This window comes from Strigops habroptila, chromosome 16 (assembly GCF_004027225.2).
Source record: "Strigops habroptila isolate Jane chromosome 16, bStrHab1.2.pri, whole genome shotgun sequence".
NCBI classification, from domain to species: domain Eukaryota; kingdom Metazoa; phylum Chordata; class Aves; order Psittaciformes; family Psittacidae; genus Strigops; species Strigops habroptila.
Genome location: NC_044292.2, coordinates 1537416 through 1556349, shown reverse-complemented (window position 1 = coordinate 1556349; position 18934 = coordinate 1537416). Strand labels below are relative to the sequence as shown.

Genomic DNA, 18934 nt, shown 5'->3' with positions numbered 1-18934 from the left:
TCCTCTGCTCTTGGGTTGAAAGTATCATTTGAATCCTTTTCTATTTAAGCACATGGGGTTTGTTACGGGAATGGTGGTGGTTTTATGGGATAGGGACTACACTTTGGGAGCATGGTGCATGCGAGTCAGCAGGCAAGGAGGATGCTTTGGGATTTTGAGACCCCATCCTGATGGTAAAGGGTCTCACAGTCCCAGATTTGTAGCCAATCCCTCCCAAATTCCCTATATCCACCAAAAAAACACCTCCTGCAGAGGAGATCAGCTCTCCAGCATGGTGTGGACGCAGAGCCCCCTCCTTGTGCTAATCCTTTTACACCTTCTCCCTTTGCAGCCACCCCAACTGCTCTTTCTGTCCTTTTCGTCACAACCCAAGTGCAGCATTTCCCAGTGCCAACCTGGCCCCTCTGCCCTCATCCAGCAGGAACCAGCACTAGGAAATGAAACCAGCCCCTGCCTGAGGCATCACTTAGCCCTGTGCAACCCCGGGGGCTATCATGGAGCTAAAACCACTTTTTGGGGGGCTATTTCTTTCCAAGCAGTACTTTTCGAGGTGTAAAAGCGCAGCTGCACCAACTGCTGTGACGCCACAAGCGATGCTGGAGGTGGAGAGGGAGATGCTCCCAAAAAAGGTCACACATCCCGCTTTCCACCCCTCTTTTTGTCCCAAAAGATGATTTCTAACCCCGTTTCCCCTGCAGTTATGGCTCTGCTGAGTTTTCCCTGCCCCAAAGGAGTGCTATTGAATTCCAGCAGCGCATGACCCTGCAGGGAGTTGGTGGGAGACAGCTGCAGTGGCAAAGGGCGTCCCACGCCGGGACAAGGCTTTAATGAAAACAAAGGCGATTAAAGCTGCAACTGTCCCCGCTGCAGGTGACATACCCACCCCCTGGCCCATGCAGCACCCCGGGGATGGGGCAAGCACCCAGCTTGCACCTTCAACCCTCCCTAAACCAAGAATTAAAGGCACTTTTCCCAGCTAGGCAAATACAACCCTTAGAGGAAGGGAAATAAAACGCCACCGAGCCCGGCGCTGGCATGGCCCCAGCTCGGCTCCTGTGTCACACTGAATATTTTACAGCGTGGGTTTATGGGTGGTTGGTCACATCAGTGTCTCTTTGTGCTGAGGGGGAAAAAAACACCCCTCCCCCCCCCCCCGAGGTTCTTACAAAAGCAAACCCCCCCCTCGTGGGTGTCTTGGGGTGCTTTTCCCCCCGCACTGATTCATGCTCCATCACCGGGAAGCATTGCCGGGCACCGCTCACACCCAGCCCGGAGGCTGAAAGCCTGGAGGTGGGATTAAGCCAGGCTTTACTTGATCTCCTCCCAGCGACCAGGCTTTATAAATCCCCTTGTGCCACCCGTCACAGCACCCAAGGGTGCCCTGGGGGCTCGCCAGCATGGCGCAGCAGCGCCGCGTCCAGCTTTCCACCCAGCGTCCCACCAGCACCGTCTGCGTGCTGGGCACCGAGCTCTCCCTCGATGTCTGCGGGTAAGCTGGGAGGGGGGAACACATTAAAACCTGGTTTATTTTTGCTTTTATCCCATTAATCAAGCTGATAAATCAGTTCCGGGCAGGGAGGGGGTGATGCTGCTGCTTGGGATGTTTTTCCCAGGGGATGCCAAGCTCTGGGAAGACAGGGATGCTCGGAATCGCGATGCATCCACCGAGCAGTGACCCCTTCAAGGGGGATTTTGCTGATTTTGGGCTGCAAAAAGCCACCCCTGGAGCTTTAAGTGGTGCCTCAAGCTGAGTTTCACATCCCAGCCCCAGGGGCACCTGCAATAGGGAATTATTTCCCTGTTTCGGGGAACATGGGGTGAAACCACTGCGGAGCTGCTGGCCGGGGTGTCACCTCCTGGCGCTACGTGTTTCAGCTGCCTCACTGGCCCCAGCCCAAGTTCAAGGGCTTTTCAGCAGCAGGCTTTGCTTTTTGTTTCCTTAAAGCCCTGCCCGAGCTTCCTCGAACTCCAATTTGAGGTTTGATTTTCCTCTAACACATCCAAACCCACCGCGCCACCGCTGCCGACAGCTTCCCATCCTCTCCCGCTGCCCCCGGGGTGGGTTTTTCCATGCTTCCCTCCTCACGGGTCAGGATTTGTGCATCCTTGGCCCATCGCCCGTGGCCTCTTGCACCGGGGAGGAGCCATGCGAGCTGCAGCCTGCCCGGCCATGCAGCTTTGCTTTGCTCTTAAGGGGATGCAACAGGTCAGGGCATGGAAATCTGAATATTTGGGAAGCCCAATGCCATAAAAACCAACCCCCAAACAGCTCCAGGGTTTTGTTGCCATGGAAAACTGCAGGATTTGTTGGAATTGCGTTGGAAGTTGTTGGTGCATTTTGCACCATTTGATGCAGTTGAATATTGCAAGATCCTGTGTGTATCGCAGGGTTTGTTGCCAGGAATATTGTGGGATTTGCTGCTCCTCCGGGATTTGTTGCCTCCGGCAGGATTTGCTGTAATCCCCTTTGCTGGGATTTGTTGCATTTGCCTTTTGCAGGCTTTGTTGTAATCACGTTCCATGGGATTTGTTGCATATTGAAGGACTTGGAGCAATTGCCTGTTGCAGGATGTGTCGTGCGCTGAAGGACTTGTTGCAGTCGTGTTTTGCATGACCTGTTGCCATTGCACATTGCAGGATTTGCTGCATATTGAAGGGCTTCATAGAGCCATAGAATCCCAGAGTGGTTTCTGCTAGAAGGGACCTTAAAGCTCCTCCAGTTCCAACCCCTGCCACGGGCAGGGACACCTTCCACTAGAGCAGGTTGCTCCAAGCCCCTGTGTCCAACCTGGCCTTGAACACTGCCAGGGATGGGGCAGCCACAGCTTCTCTGGGCACCCTGTGCCAGCACCTCAGCACCCTCACAGGGAAGAGCTTCTGCCTCAGAGCTCATCTCAATCTCCCCTCGGGCAGGTTAAAGCCATTCCCCTTGGCCTGTCCCTCCAGGCCCTTGTCCAAAGCCCCTCTCCAGGTTTCCTGGAGCCCCTTTAGGCCCTGGAGCTGCTCTAAGGTGTCCCCTTCAGGAGCCTTCTCTTCTCCAGGCTGCCCCAGCCCAGCTCTCTCAGCCTGGCTCCAGAGCAGAGCTGCTCCAGCCCTCGCAGCAGCTCTGGGGCCTCCTCTGGCCTCGCTCCAGCAGCTCCACGTCCCTCTTGTGTTTATCACCATCGCATGTTGCAGGACTTGTCGCAATTCCATTTTGCAGGATCTGTTGCATTCGGCACCACTTATTGCCCTGGCTGCAGGATTCCTTACCTACTGCAGTATTTCCTGCTCGTGGCAGGATTTGCATCACCTGCAGATGGTCACACACTGTATCATTCCCTCAACACCCCACTCCGGGGTCTCACTTGGCTTTTCCCTTCCCAGATCCGCACCCAAAGACGCCGTCACCTTCCACGTGCAGGGAACACCAGGAGTGAAGCTCTATGTGGTGCATGACACACAGAGCATCAAGCTGCCCTCCAGCGTGAGCCGCTGGCCCCTGGCCTCCAGTGCCGAGGTGCTGCTGGCCATGGATGCTCTCAGCAAGGACGTGGGTGATGAAAAGGTGGGTGCTGGTGCCCCCGCAGGATGCGGCCCCGCTTTGCACTGTGCTGAGCACCCGCTCCTTGTTGCAGGTCAGGATTTCCTATTTCGGGGAGGCCGGCGGGGTGCCCGTGGGCAGAGCCATGCTGTACCTCACCTGCGTGGGTAAGTGAGTGTGGGGAACCCCAAACCATGGTGCTGGTGGGGATGTGCCCCCTCAGCATCCCTCTCCCCGCAGAGGTCTCGCTGGATGCTGACATTACCCGCGGTGGGACGGTGAGCAGGACGCTGCTGGATAAGGTATAAAGCGGGGTGGGAGCCCCCCAGGACCACCTTGGAATGGGGAATGTGATGACTGACTCCCCCAGCCCTGCTTTATCCCTAGGCAACGTGGACATGGGGTCCTGATGGACACGGGGCCATCCTGCTGGTGAACTGTGACCGTGATGATCCTAAAGCCAAGATGTTGGATAACAGTGACACTGCCATCCGCTCTTATGATGGTATCAGCACATCCCATACAACAAACCTCCTTTTCCTGCTTTTTCCCCTCAGATTTTCCTTTCTTACACCCCTTTCCCCCCTCCAGACCTGAAGGATATGTCGCAGATGGTGCTGCGCACCCGAGGTCCCCGCACCATCTTCACCGGCCACCGCCTCGTCCTCCACGTGGACTATAGTGATGCTGATAAAGTCGGTGTTTTCTACGGCGGCAGTGAGTGCCCAACACTGGGGTTTGGGTGGGAAACACCCCTAATTATTGGGGTTCAAGCAAAATCCTTGCAGCAGAGAGGGTACCACTTCTGCAGCATTCAGCCTACATCCCACGTTGGGGTTTATCTGATGCACTGGGTGATGCTCCCTGCTGTGCACACTCCATAGGATCACATACACCTTTTTGGGAAGGGTTTAGCAAAGAAAATAGAGCTGAAACACTGCAGAAAAGGGGGTTCAGCTGCTGAAAGGGGTTGTATCCACAGACAGTGTTGCACTGGAGGAGTACAAGCACGTCCTGGGGGGCTCAAAGCTTGCCTACACCGTCAAACCCAGCCGGCATCAGGAGGAGAGCATCTTCTACGTGGAGGGACTCGCCTTCCCTGATGTTGGCTTTTCGGGGCTGGTGGCTTTCCATGTCACGCTGCTGGAGAGCCCCGAGAAGGTACCAGCAGTGCTGGGGTTGGGTTGAGCCATGGTGGGGGGAGCAGAGCCCAAACACCATCCCTTTGCCACCCAGGGGCTGTTGGAGACTCCCATTTTCACCGACACCGTGGTATTCCGCATGGCTCCGTGGATCATGACCCCCAACACCGCAGCACCGCTGGAGGTCTTTGTCTGCAGGTGGGTGCTGGGTGGGTGGCCGCATCCTGCCTGGTGCTGGATCAATCCTATATCCCATTTCTCTTCCCAGTGTGGACAACAACGAGGATTTCGTGGCGGCCGTGGGTGCTGTGGCTGAGAAAGCCAAGTGCCCGCTCACTGTGTGCCCGCTGCTGGAGAACCGCCAGGACCGCTGGATCCAGGTGGGTGCAGGATGATGCCCAGCCCCAGCCTCGCTGCAGCAGCTCCCTCCCACCTTCTCCATCCCTTCCTTCTCCAGGATGAAGTTGAATTCGGCTACGTGCAAGCTCCCCACAAGACCTTCCCCGTCGTCTTTGACTCGCCCCGTGACCGGGGGCTGAAGGATTTCCCTGTCAAGAGCATCCTGGTACCTGATCCCTCCCTTCTTCCTTCCCAGAAAGCACAAAGCTTTGCAAATCCATTAAAAAATATGACAAATCTTGATTTTCCTGGCATTTTTGGGAAGGGAAGAGCCAGCACAGGGGATGATTTGGGAGTGCTACACTTCGGATGCTTACAGCCTTTTCCTTTTAACCTTTATCATCTTTTTTTACCGCCATTCAGGGCCCTGATTTTGGTTACGTGGCCCGGCAAGCACCGGAGGGTACTTCCAGCCTGGATTCCTTTGGGAATTTGGAGGTGAGCCCCCCTGTGACAGTGCAGGGCAAGGAGTACCCCTTGGGCCGCATCCTGATCGGCAGCAGCTTCCCCAGGTGAGATGCAGGATGGAAGGGTCAGAGCATTGGAAAACAACGCCTTAGAATGGTTTTTGTGGACCATTTCAGGTTGGATGCAAGCAGAGCATCCCCTTGGGCACCCCAAAATGTCACGTCCCTCCTTGTGCCCCCCAGGTTTGGTGGCAGGAGGATGGCAAAGGCTGTCAAGGACTTTCTCACTGCCCAGAAGGTGCAGGCACCGGTGGAGCTGTTCTCAGACTGGCTTGCTGTTGGCCACGTGGATGAGTTCCTCAGCTTCGTCCCTGCACCCGATAGGAAGGTAATGAGTCCCATGATGGGGAAAAAGTGGGGTGAAAACTTTATATCCCCCCCCAGATCTCATCCCTTCTCCCTCCTCAGGGTTTTCGGCTGCTCCTGGCCAGCCCCAGCGCCTGCTACCAGCTCCTCAAGGAGAAGCAAGAGGAGGGCTTCGGCGAGGCAGCGATGTTCCATGGTAAGGGGAGATGGAAAATGGGGCTCAGTGGGTTTGTTTTTCCCCTTTTCCTGCAAAATGCAGTGGGATGGGTGGATGCACAACCCCCCCAAACCCATCTGGTGGCTGGGAAGTGCTGGCAGCAGCAAGGATGAGGGCAGAATGAAGTATAAAGCTGCACAGATTTGATATCCTGGGTTGGGATGGAGCTCACTGCAGTGACCCTGAAATGGGGGGAGCTCCTGGATCAGAGCCGGGAGTCTCATCCCAAATGTGCTGGGGGAGGAATTCCTGCCCAGTTATTGTGCTGCAGGACTGGAAGGGGTGCCCAGGACAACCATAACCGAGATTCTGGCTGACGAAGGGCTCCGGAAATTCAATAGTTATGTCCAGGTGAGAAAGGGAATGGGGCTCCTTTCCATCCATCCCTATCTCCCTCTGTGTCCTTGCATCCCTCTGTCCCTACTTCCATTCTTCCCTCCCTCTGTCTACCCATCCTGCCATCCATCTCTCCATCCCCTATTCCTTTATTGTCCATCCTTCTGTTCCTCCATCCACCTCTCCCTCCATTTGTCCATCCATCCTTCTCTCCACCTCTCCATTCCTCCACCCATCCCTATGTCCATCTTTCCATCCCTGTGTCCCTCCATCTGTCCACCCATCCCTCCATCCATCCTTCTTTCTCTTTGTCAATCCATCCATCCATCCATCCATCCATCCATCCATCCATCCATCCATCCATCCATCCATCCATCCATCCATCCTTCTGTCTCTCCACTTCTGTGTCCCTCCATCTACCCCTCTGTCTGTCCCTTCCTCCTTCCACCCATCCACCCATTCCTCCCTCCATCCCTCCATCCCTCTGTCCCTCCATCTCTCCATCCCTGTGTCCATCCATCTCTCCATCCCTGTGTCCATCCATCCATCCATCCACCCATCCATCCATCCATCCATCCTTCCCTCCCATCAGAGCTGCATCAACTGGAACAGGGACATCCTGAAGCACTCGCTGGGCTTGGCCGAGCCCGACATCCTCGACATTCCCCAGCTCTTCCGAGGTGATGCTGCCCAAGGCGCCGAAGCTTTCTTCCCAGACATGGTGAGACCCTCCCCACCCTCCCCTCTGATGCAAACACTCCTTTTGGGTGGAAAACACCGTTTTTTGGTCCGGCTGCAGGTGAACATGCTGGTGCTGGGCAGGCACTTGGGCATCCCCAAGCCCTTTGGACCGCAGGTGGGTGGGCAGTGCTGCCTGGAGGAGCGGGTGCGGGCGCTGCTGGAGCCCCTCGGCCTCACCTGCACCTTCATCGACGACTACTTCTCCTACCACGTCTTCTCCGGGGAGGTCCATTGCGGCACCAACGTCCGCCGTAAGCCCTTCACCTTCAAATGGTGGCACATGGTGCCTTGAGGTGGCTTCAGCCCCCGTGTCCCTCCTCTCCGCATCCCTGTCCCCATCCCACAAGTGCCTTCAGCGGTGGTGGCAGTCGGCCTGTCCAAAATAAAGCAGGGCTGCAGGTTTCTCCTCTTGCTGGTGCAGGGTTTGCAGCTGGGGCCTCAAGGGGAAGGTGGTTTTTGGGCTTTTGGGGTGACTCTTGGTGGTGGTGCAGCACGTGGCCATCGCGCTCCCAGTACAGCCAGTTAGTGATGGTGGTTAACGGGGGAGATGAAACGTGGTGACTGGGGTTGTGCTGCCCTGGGTGCTGCTGCAGTGCTGCAGGTGCCACATCCATATGGGTATGTCCCAAAACACATATGCAAAGCTGTGTGCATGCCAGTAACGTGTGTATGCACAGAATGCACATGCATGTGTGCACAAAACCACATGCATGCACAGGAATGTACATGCGTGTACAAAACCATGTTCATGCACCAAAATACACGTGCATGGGTGCACAAAACCATGTTCATGCACTAAAATGCACATGCATGTACAGAAACATGTGCATGCACAGAAACGCACATGCACGTGTGCACAAAACCATGTCAATGCATCAAATGCAGGGGCATGTGTGCACCAGATCCATGTTCATGCACCAAAACACACATGCATGTGTGCACAAACCCACGTACATGCATAAAACCACCCCTGCATGTATGCACAGGACTACAGGCATGCAATAATCACTTGTGCATGCAAACATGCAGGGAATCATGCCTGTGTGCCCTAAAGCCAGGGGCATGCACAACCCCCTGAAACACACGCATGTACATGCATGGAAAGCCGCGTGCATGCATGTCAATGCTCAGCTGTGTGTGCTCACATCCTGCCTATGAAATGCTATAGGGCAATATGGAATATTGGATGGGGAGGGAATACTTTGGGATGGAGGGTGCTGCCCGCAGCAGGATGGTGCCCTCTAATGGCTGCGGATTGGGATTGGGGAGGAAAAAACATCCCCCTGCCATGGATCCTCTGGGTTCAATGCATTCCATTTCGCTCAGCTATCACAAGCAGGGGGGGAGCGGGGGGTGTACACAACGACAGCCTTTATTTAAACATTTCCTCCAAGAAATATAAAAAAACCAAACCATGAAGAAGACAATTCCAGCACTAACCCAGGCCCTGCTGCTAAAGGACGCGGCATTCCCACATCCTCCTGCTTTGGGATGATAGTTCCTTCCCGGAGCCTCCTCGGACCCGCAGCCGAAGCGGGGGAGAAGTTTAACCAGGCTAAACCCATGTTGCTTTCGGGCAGGATGGAGCCAAAACGATGTTTTTTGGAGGGGTAAAAGTGGGGGTTTGGGTGATAACACCCCATTTTATTGGGGTTGTGGCTCTGCTTGTGCCACAACCCCCCCAAAACTGACTATTGCTAAAAGAAGTGGAATATTTCACTTTTCCACCCAATTGCTCTCCCAATCCTGGATCTTTGCTCTTTAAAACCCCGCAAAATAACCCCCGATCGATCCTAAAGGAAATGAAAAAACCCACTTTGTTTTACTGCAAAACTCCCCGAATGGGGCAAATGCTGCCTCTGAGACTCACCCCTCCCCAACCCCCCCCCCCCCCCAATAACTCAAAAGAACCCCTAAAAAGACAGAACTCAAAGTCAAAACCACCCTTGGGTTGCGCGGCGGCAGAGCCAGGCTCTGCTAAAGGCACCTCGTTTCTCCAGCACAGTGCACAGCGGCGTAGGAGGGACTTTGGGCTTGAGACCAGGCAAAGAGTTATTAGTAATTAAACCCTAATGAATTAATAACGCCAAGAATGAGCTTTTAGGGGCTCCCCTCTTCATACCTGAGATCTCCCTGGGGTGGGCGAGGGCTGCGATAGCTGGAGGGGAGCCCCAAAATGATGCTGGGGATGGGTTTGACCCATAACGGGGGGGGGAGATCCACATCCTGAATCCCTCCGGGAACAGGGATGCTGGAAATGGGAGGAACCCCCCCAAAATGAAAGCACCCAAAGCAGGGGGTATATGGGAAAAACGCTAAAAGATTGGAATATGGGGGGGGGGGAAGAAGCGTTTTGCTGCTGCTCTTCAGGTCCCCGATTGTATCCCGAGCCCGCAGCCAGGGAATGTGGAGCAGCCAGGGAATGTGGAGCTGGGAAAAGGGAAAACAATAAAAAAGGTGGAGAAAAAAATACAAATAAAATCAAAGTAATTACAAAAAAATAATAACACACCCCCCCCAAAACTAAGCCTGGATGTGCCAAAAGATCCTGCTACGGTCGGGAACGCAGAAAGCCATGGGAAGGGGGAAATACCCTCCCCTCAAGGCTTCGGGAATGGGACAACAGGTAGTTAAATCCGCGGCTGGCTTGGAAAAGCGGGGTTTGGGGGGGTGCCGGTGAAGTTTGGGGGGTCCCAGCCGGGTTTGGGGGGTCCTGGTGAGGTTTGGGGGGGTCCCGGCGGGTTTGGGGTCCCTCAGATGGTGCGGGGGTTGTACTCGGGCAGCTTGCGCAGCTTCTCCTTCTCGGCGTCGGTCTCGTCGCGGGCGATGACCAGGGAGTGGGCATAGCCCATGGCCACCTGCAGGGAGGGCAGGGGGGAAACTGAGGCACGGGGCCACGCACCTCCTGTGCCCCCCCCCCCCTTCCATCCATCCAGGGCCATGCCTGAGCACCCCATGGGTGTGACGAGCTGTGTACGGCCTCAGCTGCTGTATCGATTTAAAGAGGGCCCACCCCCCCCTTTAATGCATCCCAAAGGTGTGATGAGTTGTGTACGGCCTCAGCCCTCCTCTTTATTTAAGGAGAGAGGCCCCTGCACACCCTCCCTTTAGCACCCCACCGCTGTGATGAGTTGTGTACGGCCTCAGCGGACATATTTACTTAAAGGGGAGGCTCCCACGTGCCCTCCCTCCAGCACCCCATGGGTGTGATGAGTTGTGTACTGCCTCAACTACTGTATTCATATACTGACAACCCTCCCCCTTTAGCATCCCATGAGTGTGATGAGCTGTGTACGGGCTCAGCTTCTGTACTGATTCAAGGGGAGGCTCTCACGTGCCCTTCCCTCCAGCACTCCATGGGTGTGATGAGTTATGTATGGCCTCACCCACCATCCTTATTTAGGGCCCCCCTCCCCCCCCCACATGCCATCCCTTTAGCGCCCCATGGGTGTGATGAGTTGTCTACACCTTCAGATGACATATTTATTTAAGGGGAGGCCCCCACACACCCTCCCTCCAGCACCCCATGGAGGTGATGAGCTGCGTACAGCCTCAGCCACTGTAGTTATTTAAAGGGGGCCCCCGCACACCCTCTAATGCATCCCATGGGTGTGATGACTTGTGTACGGCCTCAGCCCTCCTCTTTATTTAAGGAGAGGCCTCCACACACCCTCCCTTTAGTGCCCCATGAGTGTGATGAGCTGTGTATGGCCTCAGCTGCTGTACTGATTTAAGGGGAGGCTCTCACATGCCCTCCCGCCAGCACTCCATGGGTGTGATGAGTTATGTATGGCCTTAGCTCTCACCTTTATTTAAAGTGATCCCCCTCAACACCCACCCTTTAGCATCCTATGGGTGTGATGAGTTGCGTATGGCCTAAGCCCTCCTCTTTATTTAAGGGAGGGTTCTCACACACCCTCCTGTAGCGCCCCATCGGCGTGATGAGTTGTATACAGCCTCAGCTGACATATTTATTTAAAGGGGAGGCTCCCTCGTGCCCTCCCTCCAGCACCTTATGGGTGTGATGAGTTACGTATGGCCTCAGCTCCTGTCCCGATTTAAGGGGAGGCCCCCACGCGCTCTCCCTACACCACCCCATGCGCATGATGAGTTATGTACAGCCTCAGCCACCGTATTTATTTAAGGGGAGGCTCTCGTGCCCTCCTTCCAGCATTCTATGGGTGTGATGAGCTATGTACGGCCTCAGCTGCTGTATTTATTTAAGGGGAGGCGCCCCCACACCCTCTCTCCAGCACCCCCCATGGCTGTGATGAGTTGTGTATGGTCCCAGCCACTGTAGTTATTTATTGGGGGACTCCCCCCACTCACCTGCTCTGTGTAAATCCCATCCAGGGTCTTCACCTCTTGGGCAGCCGTCGAGGATTTGGGCTTGTGGTCCCCGTAGCCCTGCCAAGTGCATCCCATGGAGAGGGGGGAAAATCAATGTAGGAGTTGTGGGAAGCACCCAGTCCCTCCCGCTAGCGGCTGGGGGGTGCGTTTGGGGTGTCAAGGGGTTGGGGGTCCCCACCAAATCCTTCTCACCAGTTCCCCGAAGGTGGGTGAGGGCCCCCAGCTGATGGTGCTCTCATCCGCTGCCACGATGATGCTGCTCTTCCTGCAGTGGATGCAAGGCAGGGTGACCCCGTGCCCCCCCCAACCCACCTCAGACCCCCAAAACGCCAGGCAATTGGGGTGGTTTTGGGGGGGCTGGACTTACCCACAGGCCAGGCTGCGGATCTTCCAGCCGCAGAGGTCCTGCACAGCTTTAGGGTACATGGTGGACTCCCGGGAGGTGTTGGTGGCACCCCAAAAGAACAAGCCACCTGCAAACCCCAACATCACCAGTCAATGCACCCCCTGAACACCCCCAAACCACCCCAGATGGATGCTTTAGACCCCCCCAAAGCCTGACCTGTCTCGCTGACAGCGAAGGAGCACGTGTAACCAGCGTAGATCTGCGCTGCTCCGCGCCCCGGGAAGTCAAAGAGCTTGACCAGCCGAGGCACCATCTCGTCCTTCTGCTCAGCGTGGCCCAGGCGCCCGTAGCCCCCGAAGCCCCAGGAGAAAACACGCTTCTGAGAGTCCAGGACGAGCTGGGGATGGAGAAAAGTCCCCCCTGAGCGTGAGCAGCTGAGACCCAACCAGCTCAGTGCAGGGAAAGCTGCGGCAGCCACAGCAAACGGCATTGACCGCAGCATATGGCAAATGCTGGATGTACGCTGGAAATCTCAGTCCTTCAATGCAGGCTGCAAATCTCAGCCCCTAAATGCAGGCTGCAAATCTCTGGCCTTAAATTCATGCTGCAAATCTCTGGCCTTCAATGCAGGTTGCAAATCTCTGTCCTTAAATGCAGGCTGCAAATCTCAGGCCTTCAATGCAGGCTGCAAATGTCTGGCCTTAAATTCATGCTGCAAATCTCTGTTCTTAAATGCAGGCTGCAAATCTGTCCTCCAATGCAGGCTGCAAATCTCTGGCCTTAAATGCAGGCTGCAAATCTCATTCCCTAAATGCAGGCTGCAAATCTCTGGCCTTCAATGCAGGCTGCAAATCTCAATCCTTAAACGCAGGCTGCAAATCTTTAGCCTTAAATGCACGCTGCAAGTATTTACACTTATGCGCACAACACAAATCTCTATCCATAAATGCACACTGCAAAACTTTATCCTTAAAGGCAGGCTGCAAATCTTCCTCCTTAACATGCTGCACAACTTCCTCCTTAAAATGCATGATGCAGATCTCTAGCCTTAAATATGTGCTGCAGATCTTTATCCTTCCACGCACCCTGCCCAACTTTATCCTCACAGGCACCCTGCAACCGTTCATCCTTAAAAGCTCCCGCAAACTTTTCCCCTTAAATCCACGCTGCAAACCTTTATCCATGCAATTCCATAGGGCTGCAGTAGCCAATGCCTACCGTGTGGTTGGCCCCGCACGCCACATCCCGCACCACCACGTTGGGGACGGGCAGGATCTGCCCATCTTTGGTCTTCTCGATGAAGATGGCCACGCGGCGCGGCACCAGCTCGCAGTCGTACTCTATCCGCTGCGCCCGGGCAATGAACTTCCCATCGGAATTATGCCCTGGGGGGACGAGTACTGGGATGAACATGGGGTATCCCCAGCCCTGCATCCCATTTTTCCCAAGCCAGCTGCATTAATCCCCTTCTCCTCTTGCAAACCCCTTTTTATTCGCAGCTCCCACCCCACTGCTTTTGCTGGAGGTGAATGGGAGGAGTGATGCTTTGCTTGCCCACATGGGGAAACTGAGGCAGGGAGCTTCCCCCCCCAACCCAATAATAGCTCAAGGAATTAGCAAATCCCACCCCCCAAAACAGCACCGTACCCAGCTGTCCATACTCGGGGCACCCAAAGGAGTAGAGGTTTCCTTTGCAATCCATGATCATGCTGAATTCGGCGCCGCAGGCCAGTTTGGTGATGGGCTGCCCGTTGTACATGATCTATGGCAGAAGCCAAGAAAAGGGGTCAGGAAAAACAAGGAGGAAAATAAAAGGCAAAAAGCTGAATTTCCACATTGGAAACCCCCAAATTCCTCAAATGTGGGGGGTTATTTTAAATTCTTGCAGTTTATTCTCCAACTGCAGCTGCAAACGGATCCCAGTGGGATTCTCCGAAAGGGGTTTGGACTCTGCTAAGGCTATTTTTCAGTGGAAAAAAACCCCAAATCTGCTGGGTTTTCACCCAAAAAGGTGAGGGGAAGCATGGGAAGGGCAGTGATACCTGCGTGGGGCTCGGCACGGCATCCGTCTGGTTCCCCAGCCCCAGCTGCCCCATTTTATTCTCCCCAAAGGCGAACACGGAGCCGCTCTCTGCAAGGCAAAAAACTCAACTAAACACCCAAAAAGCAGTGGTGTTTTGGGGCAAAATGAGCTGATTTCAGCCAACTGACCCTAAATACGAGGGGGTTTTCCTTACCTGTGAGTGCCAGGGTGTGATTTCGCCCACAGGCTGCCAGCACGATGGCTTCACCCCCCAGCACCTCGATGAGCTTCGGGGCTTCCACCCGCTTTGTGTCCCCATGTCCCAGCTGCCCCTTTTCATTGCGACCTAACCCAAAATCAATGCTTTTTGCATCAAAACGGGAAGACGAAGCCTCCTGCTGTGCCCAAAGCGGGGGTTGGGGTGGTTTTGGGGGTACCCCCATCCCACCAGTGCTCACCCCAGCTCCAGAGCTTGCCCTCGGCGGTGATGAGCAGGCTGTGAGCAGCGCAGGGTCCTGACACCACACTCCGCACCTGAATACCTGAGAGACACCCGTACCTGTGTGGCCCCCACAGGTTCTGGCCCAGATTCCGATATGCAACTGTAAAAAGACCCCAAAACAACCCCCAAACGTTAATTAATTAAACAATAATTAAGATTAAATGCATCAAAAAGAAGCAAGGCAATATATAATTCAACAGAAATGCATCAAAAACCAGCAGTGCCTTTATTTGGCTTTGGAGAAGATGGGTGCACTCCAAGTTCTGGCCCAGATTATGACATGCAACTGTAACTCCCCCTCCTAATTAATTAGTCAAAGCATTAATTAAGTCTAAACGCACTAAAAATAAGCAGACAAAAAAGAAATGAAATAGAAATGCACTAAAAATAAGCAGCGCCTCTAGTTTGCTTTGCAGGAGATCTGGTGCACCTCAAATTCTGGCCTAGACTGCAATATGCAACTGTAAAAAAGACTCTCCAACATTTTAATTAATAAAAGTAGTAATTAAATAGAGATGTATTAAAAATAAGCACAAGAAATGCAATATAAAGGCATAAAGAAGGAGCAACGCCTTTATTTTGCTCTGCAGGAGCCCTGGCGCATCCCAAGTTCTGGCCCAGATGATGATTTGCAGCAGGAACAACTCCCCAAGTATTAATTAAATAACAATTAACTAGAAATTAATAATAATGAGGTGGGAAATGTGATTAAAGGAGCAAGTTACGCGCAAGGGCAGAGCCCAGCACCTCACCTTGCTGCTTAGGCACTTCTTTGCGGCCGATCAAGTCCCAGTTGGTGGCCCCGAAGATGAGGAGCTGCCCCCGGCTCTTGGAGCCCTCGAGCTTCTGCAAGGAACCAGGAAACCATCAGTGACCCAGGGACAGGGGACATCGGGGACACAGGGGACATGGGGGACATCGGGGATGTGGGGATACATCTGGGGCATGGTGGACATCAGGGACATTGGGGATGTGAAGGACACTGGAGAACATCAGGGATGTGGGGGACGGGACATGGGGGAACATCAGGGACATGGGGGACTGGGAGGACACAGGGGACATCTGGGACATGGGGGACATCAAGGATGTAGGAGACATGGGAGACACGGGTACTATTTGGGACATGGGGAACACGGGAAATACTGGGGATGAGGGGAACATGGGGGATATCAGGGACATGGGAACAAAGGGGATGCAGGGGACATGGGGGATGTGGGGACATGGGGCACATTGAGGACATGGGGGACATGAGGAACATCAGGGACATGGGGGACACGGGATGTGGACGAACATCAGGGACATGGGGGACGAAGGGGATGCAGGGGACATCTGGGACAGAGGGGACGTGAGGACACGAGGCACATCAAGGACATGGGAGACACTGGGGATCTGAGGGAGGGACATGGGGGACATCAGGGACGCATGGGACACAGGGGACATCTGGGATGTGGGGAACATGGGGGGAAATCTGGGAAATTGGGGGTGCTAAGGGGGGTGTAATATGGGGTATTAGTGGGTGCAATGGGGGGTGCATTGGAGAGTGTATTGGGGTTTCAGTGGGGGGGTTGCAACACGGGTGCAAAGGGGGGTGTAATAGGAGATTTATTAGTGGGTGCAGAACAGGGGTGCAATGGGGGGGATGCAACTGGAGATGCATGAGATTGCATTGTGGGTGGAGGGGGGATACAAGGGGGGGTACAAGGGGGTGCTGGAGGGTACAAGGAGAGGTTACGGGCAGGGTATGAGGGGGTACAGGGGGGTATAAGGGGAGGATATAAGGCAGACATAAGAGGGTACAAGAGGGAGTTTCGAGGGGGGGGGATGCCAGGGGTGCAACGAGGGTGCAGGGAGGTACAAGGGGAGGTTACGAGGTGGGGTGCTGGGGAGTACAAGGGGGGGAATAAGGGTGTGCTGCAGGATATACAGGGATATAAGGGGGTGCAAGGAGGGGTTACAATGGGGGGTGCCGGGGGGTACAAAAGGATGTTACAAGGGGGGGTCCGGGGATACAAGGGGGGTGTCGGTGGTCCGGGGGGTGCCGGGCGGTACAAGGGGGTTCTGGGGTACAGGGAGGGGGGTCCGGGGTACAGAGGGGTCCCGGGGGGTTACAAGGGGGGGGTTCCGGGGGGTGCCGGGTCCCTCACGATGCGCTCCTTGCTGTGCTCGGGCTCGCAGATCACGACGCTCGGTCCCCGTCCCGCCGCTCCCGCTCCTCCTCCGCCGGGCCTGCCGGGCCGCCTCCCTCCGGGGCTCCCGTCCCGCGGCCGCCGCTCCCGGGGCGCCTCCTCCTCGCTGCTGCCGCCGCTGCTGCCGCCTCCTCCGCCGCCACCGCCGCGATCAGGCCGCGGCCTACGCCGCGCTCCCGCCGCCGGGCCCGGCCGCCGCCTCCCTGCTGCCGCCGCCCCGTTCCCCGGGGCCGCTTCCCAGGGCGGCCCCGCCGCTTTCCTGCGGGGCATGGCGCCTGCACCGGGAGCCGCCGTCACCGCGCGGCCCGGCCCGGCCCGGGGGGGCACGGAACGGGGCGGGGGGGGACAGGATGGGATGGGGGGGGGGGGATAAAAAGCGGGGTGACCCCCCCGGACCCCAGCTGCACTTGGGGGATGTGTAAGGGGGGGAAAAAGGGGGACAAAAGGGAGGAAAAAGGGGGATTTGGGGGGGAAGGGGGGGGGAATAGGGAAGGGGTGTCTGGGGACGGGGCCGAAGGGAAAACGGGGGAAAAGGGCGATTTGCAAAGGGGGGGGAAGGGAGGATTTGGGGGGGGCAAAGGGGGAGTTACAAAGGGGGGGTTTGGGGGTACACCGGGACAAAGGGGTGAAAAGGGGGGGTAAAGAGGTTTGCGAAGGGGATGCGGGGGGGGTGGAAAGGGGCGATTAACGGGGGGCAAAGAGACTGTTTGCAAAGGGGGGGTTAAAAACGGAGGTAAAGGGGGGGGCACTGGGGGGGCAAGAAAACGTCCCGGCGACAACAATCCCGCCCCCCAACAGTGCACTGGGGGCGGGGGTGTCGTGGTGGGGGTCCCCGCTCCCCCCCAAACCCCACCTGCTCGCGGGGGGGCCCCGCTTGTGCTCCGGCTGCCGCTGCCCTTTGCTATTGGCTTGGGCTGGCGGGGGGGGGGGGGTGGGGGTGGGTTGGTGTTTGGGGGGGGGGGGGAATTGATGCTGTTTTGGGGTATGGGGGGGTCCAAATCCAATCCCAGCCCCCTGCGCGGCCCCGCTTTCTCCTTCCTTCGCCCCCCCCCCCCCATTTTAACTCTTTATTTGATTTCCCCTTTATTATTGCCGGGAACAATGGGATCCCTGTCTGGCCCCAGCACCACGTGGATCCGCCTTCCTTCTCCTTTCTCTCCTTCCCTATTTCTTTTCTTTCCCAGGATTTTAAGCCCCCCCCATCCCTTTTTCCCCTCCTCCTCCTCCCCCCCCTCAATCCACCCTTATCCCCCCCCGCCCCCCCCCCAATTCCAAACCTGATTTTAGGGCGATGGGCGCAGCATAAAGAAAGCAACAACTCGGGGCCTTTGCAATGTTTTTGGTGGTGTTTCCTGTTGTAGAAAAAAAGGAGGTAATTCTTATTCTTTCTCTTTTTCTTACCCTCCCTTAGCGCCCACCCACCAGATGCACTTAAAATGTAAATATGAGCCGCCAGAACAAATGCTACGATACAAAACAGAAACACATGTATGGGCAGGAAAGGGAAGGGGGAAAAAAAAATCACCCTGCTTTAGGGAAGGAAGAGGCTGCAGGGTCCGGCTCGGCACACACAGCTCCATCTTTAGGACAGGAAGACTCGGGGAGGACGAGAGCGAAAGAGGAAAAAGAGCAAAAAGAGGTTTTCCTGCTCGGTAAAGGGTTGGTTTTTTAGCAAAGGGAAAGGCACGGTTAGTGGATTTGGAAGGGGAAAATAGAGTCCGTTGCAAAGGGATTCCCCCTCCCACCCCCCCAAATGAATATACTGCCCTTAGTGCAAAGTGGTTTTCTCCCGAGAAATAAATGGACATGTTGCCTTTATTGCAGTGATTTTTGCCTATTAAATAAATGGACATATTGCCTCTATTGCAGTGGTTTTTCCCTATGAAACAAATTGACATATTGCATTTGTTGCACTGATTTTTCTCTATGAAATAAATGTACATATTGCCGCTATTGCAGTGATTTTTCTCTATAAATGTACATATTGCCTCTGTTGCAGTGATTTTTCCCTATGAAATAAATGCATATATTGCCTTTATTGCAGTGATTTTCCCTATGACATAAATGCACATTTTGACTTTATTGCAGTGTTCTCCCCTCAGTAAATAAGTACACTCACTGCTATTATTGCTGGGTGGGTTTTTCCCCCAATAAATAAATACACATTTTGCATTATTTGCTTTATTGCAAAATGGTTTTTCCCTGAGAAATAGCTGTACAGATTGACTTTATTCCAGTGGGGTTTTTTTCCCCACACAAGAAATAAATGCACATTTTGCCTTTATTGCAGTGGTGTTGCAAAGGAAAGGAGCACTCCTCCCTACTGCATAGGATGGTGTTTTAGAGGAGCAAAGTCACGTTCATCTCCTCGCAAAGGAGTTTTCTCACAGAGAAGA

At 55.0% G+C, this 18934-nt stretch overlaps 2 protein-coding genes across 3 annotated transcripts; one reads left to right on the top strand and one right to left on the bottom strand.

Moving 5' to 3' along the window:
* Window positions 1-1261: 1261 nt before the first annotated feature.
* On the top strand, window positions 1262-7539 carry LOC115617367 (protein-arginine deiminase type-3-like). The gene is made up of 16 exons (XM_030507746.1): window positions 1262-1489; window positions 3367-3547; window positions 3618-3690; window positions 3764-3825; window positions 3911-4028; window positions 4115-4240; window positions 4506-4684; window positions 4760-4863; window positions 4934-5045; window positions 5123-5230; window positions 5428-5576; window positions 5715-5859; window positions 5940-6033; window positions 6326-6405; window positions 6983-7111; window positions 7190-7539. The coding sequence occupies exons 1-16, from the start codon at window positions 1398-1400 to the stop codon at window positions 7421-7423; spliced, it is 1986 nt and encodes a 661-aa protein (XP_030363606.1). The 5' UTR covers window positions 1262-1397; the 3' UTR covers window positions 7424-7539.
* A 946-nt stretch (window positions 7540-8485) lies between these two features.
* On the bottom strand, window positions 8486-18486 carry RCC2 (regulator of chromosome condensation 2). Of its 2 annotated transcripts, none has more exons than XM_030507747.1 (13): window positions 17816-18486; window positions 16497-16813; window positions 15105-15198; window positions 14309-14452; window positions 14065-14196; window positions 13870-13958; window positions 13475-13589; window positions 13046-13212; window positions 12044-12224; window positions 11849-11954; window positions 11674-11746; window positions 11461-11538; window positions 8486-9989 (listed from the first exon to the last, which is right to left on the bottom strand). In XM_030507747.1, the coding sequence occupies exons 2-13, from the start codon at window positions 16806-16808 to the stop codon at window positions 9885-9887; spliced, it is 1596 nt and encodes a 531-aa protein (XP_030363607.1). In that variant the 5' UTR covers window positions 16809-16813; window positions 17816-18486; the 3' UTR covers window positions 8486-9884. The 2 variants fall into 2 exon arrangements, with proteins under 2 accessions (XP_030363607.1, XP_030363608.1); XM_030507748.1 differs by lacking the exon at window positions 17816-18486 and adding an exon at window positions 17392-17442.
* Between the last annotated feature and the right edge of the window lie 448 nt (window positions 18487-18934).